General features: G+C 32.6%; 1 protein-coding gene across 1 annotated transcript; it reads right to left on the bottom strand.

Annotated features, from left to right (window-relative positions):
• Nucleotides 1-885: 885 nt before the first annotated feature.
• On the bottom strand, nucleotides 886-1,706 carry LOC140877181 (uncharacterized). The gene is made up of 2 exons (XM_073280709.1): nucleotides 1,304-1,706; nucleotides 886-920 (listed from the first exon to the last, which is right to left on the bottom strand). Exons 1-2 carry the CDS (start codon nucleotides 1,704-1,706, stop codon nucleotides 886-888), a joined length of 438 nt encoding a protein of 145 aa, XP_073136810.1.
• Between the last annotated feature and the right edge of the window lie 2,023 nt (nucleotides 1,707-3,729).

Raw genomic sequence — 3,729 nt, 5'->3', positions numbered from 1 at the left:
TATGGTCGCGGACCCCCAGAGCCGAGGCCAGATGGACCAGAGCAGAGGGACGCACCCGGTCCATTACATAAAAGGGCACAGCTTAGTGGTACCAGGATTGAGTTGAATTTGGATATATGCCTGGTGGTCCAAGTTCAAATCCTGGGGAGGGAAAAAACTCTCCTTTCCAGGTGGGCAGAAGATCATGAGTATGGTCGCGGGCCCCCAGAGCCAAGGCCAGATGGGCCAGAGCAGAAGGACGCACCCGATCCATTACAGTTTTTGTGATGAAGCAAGTAGATATACATGTATCGTGAGTAATCATCAATGAAAGAGGTGAAATATTTCGGATTTTGCATGTCCATGTCTGGACAACATATATCTGAATGTATGATTTTTAATATGTATGTACTCCTCTTGGCACCCTTTTTAGACTTGTTAGTCTGCTTTCCTTTAATGCAGTCCACACAAGTTTCAAAATCAGCAAAATCTAAAGTACTAAGTACTCCATCTTTTACTAATCTTTTTATTCTTTCAATGAAGATATGTCCTAATCTCCGATGCCAAAATATAGAGGAATCTTCATTTATAACACATATTTTAATACCTCCCTAAACATGCATAGTGGTATTTGTATTATTTTGTAAAGAAAGAGAGAAAAGACCATCAATAATTGTACCATTTCCAACAAGATTGGATTTATAAAATATATTTATTGAGTTATTCAAAAACTGAAAAGAATAACCAAATGGTACAAGTCTTGATACAGAAATTAAATTCCTAGAAAAACCATGAACATAAAATGTCTTTTCCAATTTCAAAATATAACCACTATCCAAAACCAGGCAGCAAGTCCCAATAGCCTCAATAAGCGAAGACATCTTGTTTTCTGAATAGATGTTCCGTTCATTTCCCAGAGGTTTCCTTAGGTTTTGCATCCCCTGCAAGGTATTTGTAACATGGATTGTAGAACCAGAATCAATCCACCAAGTGTTATAAATCATATCAACCATATTAGATTCATAACAGGCAAATGAGATTGGAATACCTTTAGTCTCAAGCCATTTCTGGAATTTAGAGTAATCCTTCCTCATGAGCCCTTTCTTTTTACATAAAACATTTGGATTCCTTTTTAATTCCTCCTTGGGGCGGTATTTTACCTTTCCCTTTCTTATTGGCCTGATTCTAATTCTTTTCTTTTATCGTCAGTAGTGCATTTTCACCCGATTCCATTAACAATCTTCCTTCTTCTTGAACACACATGTCATAAGTTCATTAATTGATCATTTATCTTTATGTGTGTTATAAAAAATTTTAAAAGGACCGTATTGTTGTGGAAGGGTATTCAGAATGTAATGCACCAAGAAAGTTTCATATATATCCACCTCAAGTATCTTCAGTCGAGCTGCTATATCCCGCATTTTCATGATGTGCTCTCGCACACCTCTCACATTGGTGAGCCTTAATAAAGAGAATTTCATAATTAGGTTGCTGGCAAGTGCCTTATCTGAGGACTGAAATTTTTCATCAATAGCCTTCAGTAATTCTTTGACATTATTATGCTGATCGACAGAACCACGCATACCAGCAGAGATCTTGGTCTTTATGAACATTACGCAGAGTCGATTAGATCGCTCACACTTGTCATAAAGATCAACATCATCCGGAATGTTGTTTTCAGTAATAGCAGGTGGTTCGTATTTTCGAATAGCATAATCAATATCCATCCATCCTAATTGAAGAATAATTCTTTCTTTCCATATTTTATAATTATCTTCCTTTACTTCGGGAATATCACATTTCATATCAGAAAAACTCGCAGGTTACATAACTGCATAAAAATATATATGCTTATTAACTTAAAAAAAATTGAGGAAAATATCATGTTTAAAAAACATTTCATAAAAATTTAGCGACATAAAACTTGCATGTGGGCTAAAGTTTTAATTCAATTAGATTTTTCTGTAACTTTATAATAAAACTATCAAAAATAATTTTCCTTAACTCCTGTGGGTAAATTAAGAAAAATATAATTTTGATATTTTATTCTAATTAATCACATAAATAAAATAAATATCCCTGTGGGGTAAAATTCATCATTTTTATGCAATTAATTATAATTTATGTCCATTATGTGATCCAAATCAACTTAATGCATAATTTTGCATAATTAAGGGTCTTGAGGCTAAACCTTAATTATTTAAAATTATACGGTTCACCGGACAAAAATTTTGGCTTCACTTAATGTTTTATAATAATAATTACTTAGTAACATAATTGATACTTTCTAAGAGTGCTCCCAGTTGATAGGTAGGGCGAGGCCTCTTTATAAAAACCTATCTTCTAGACAGAGCAACGTTCATCAGGGAGACCAGTCGCAAGTCAAGGAAGTTTAAACCGGTCTGTGAAGAACTCCCTTAGATCATGTTTTATAATGTTACCTCATAATTATTATTCAACTCCATAATGTGAATCTTTATGCCAAAAAAAATTTTATCAAAAATTTTATTCACATTTTTAACATGAATTGTTCATATAAATTATAAATATCTTAATAATAATTTAATATGAACATATTGTGAATATAACCAATATTTTCCAATATAATTGCATTTAAAATCTCAATAATATAAATGCAAAGAATGTAGGCAAAAACTTCTATGTGACGGTCTCAATGATCATTTTTATGAGACGGGTATCTTATATAAGTTATCTATTAAAAGTATTACAATTTATGACAAAAGTATTACTTATTATTATAAATATGGGTAGGGTTAACCCGTCTCACGGATGAGACCGTCTCACAAGAGTGTTACTCAAGAATGTAATCGAAATTTGTACATGTATCAAGAAATAATTGCTAAATATGGATTGCATTAACTTAACATAATTTGAATGAAAAATCCATACAAAATTAGCACAATAATTTATTAATGCATATTATTTATTGTATATATTTACACGTGTATGTGTATATATCATATATATGCACATATTTCAATTAATGATTTTCCATCTACTTGACCAAATTCAATAAATATGCAATATCAATAGCTGACAGTTTTTTCAATTATTTGACCCGTCAATTTTTCAATTATTATGCATGGCCAATAGCTTCAGACGAAATTGAATTCAATTCAATAATAAATTATAAATCGACACTTCATGCATAATTTGAAGCATAATCCTTCGTCTTGTTCATTTCACAATATGCAGAAACCTTCTTCTTCCTCCGAAGAAAATCCAGACAAAAATTTTTAAAATTTTCTTCTCAGTTTACAAAATTTTTATCCAATTTCGATTCTCAATACATGCTTCAAAAATTATGCATATCAAAATTTGAGAATCAAATTTCCAAAGGTTTCGAGATATGAAGATTCCGACAAAATGAAGAACAAATATTCAAGGCAGAGGTAGGCTCTAATATCAAATGTTAGAGTCATCTCAATAATCATGTTTATACAATATATGAATATGATAAACAATATGCGGAAGCAAGATCGAGCGTTACCTCCAGCCATCGAATAATTTGTAAGTGTGCTGCTTTTCTCTCCAGTTGAAGCCTTCTAAACACTCCAACTCTCTCGCAGATGGTGTATTTGTTTTGTTATGAGTTGTGTATTTAGGGACCTCAAGAGTCTCGGTATTTATAGGCAAATTCTCATACCATCAATAAGTGTTCGGGAGCACGAGATTCAAAATAAGTGTGCATTGCGTCTCACTTTTCTGAATGTGAGATGCCATATGCAC

Source organism: Henckelia pumila, chromosome 2 (genome assembly GCF_033568475.1).
Source record: "Henckelia pumila isolate YLH828 chromosome 2, ASM3356847v2, whole genome shotgun sequence".
In the NCBI taxonomy this organism is placed as follows: domain Eukaryota; kingdom Viridiplantae; phylum Streptophyta; class Magnoliopsida; order Lamiales; family Gesneriaceae; genus Henckelia; species Henckelia pumila.
This window is presented reverse-complemented; position numbering and strand designations above follow the sequence as displayed.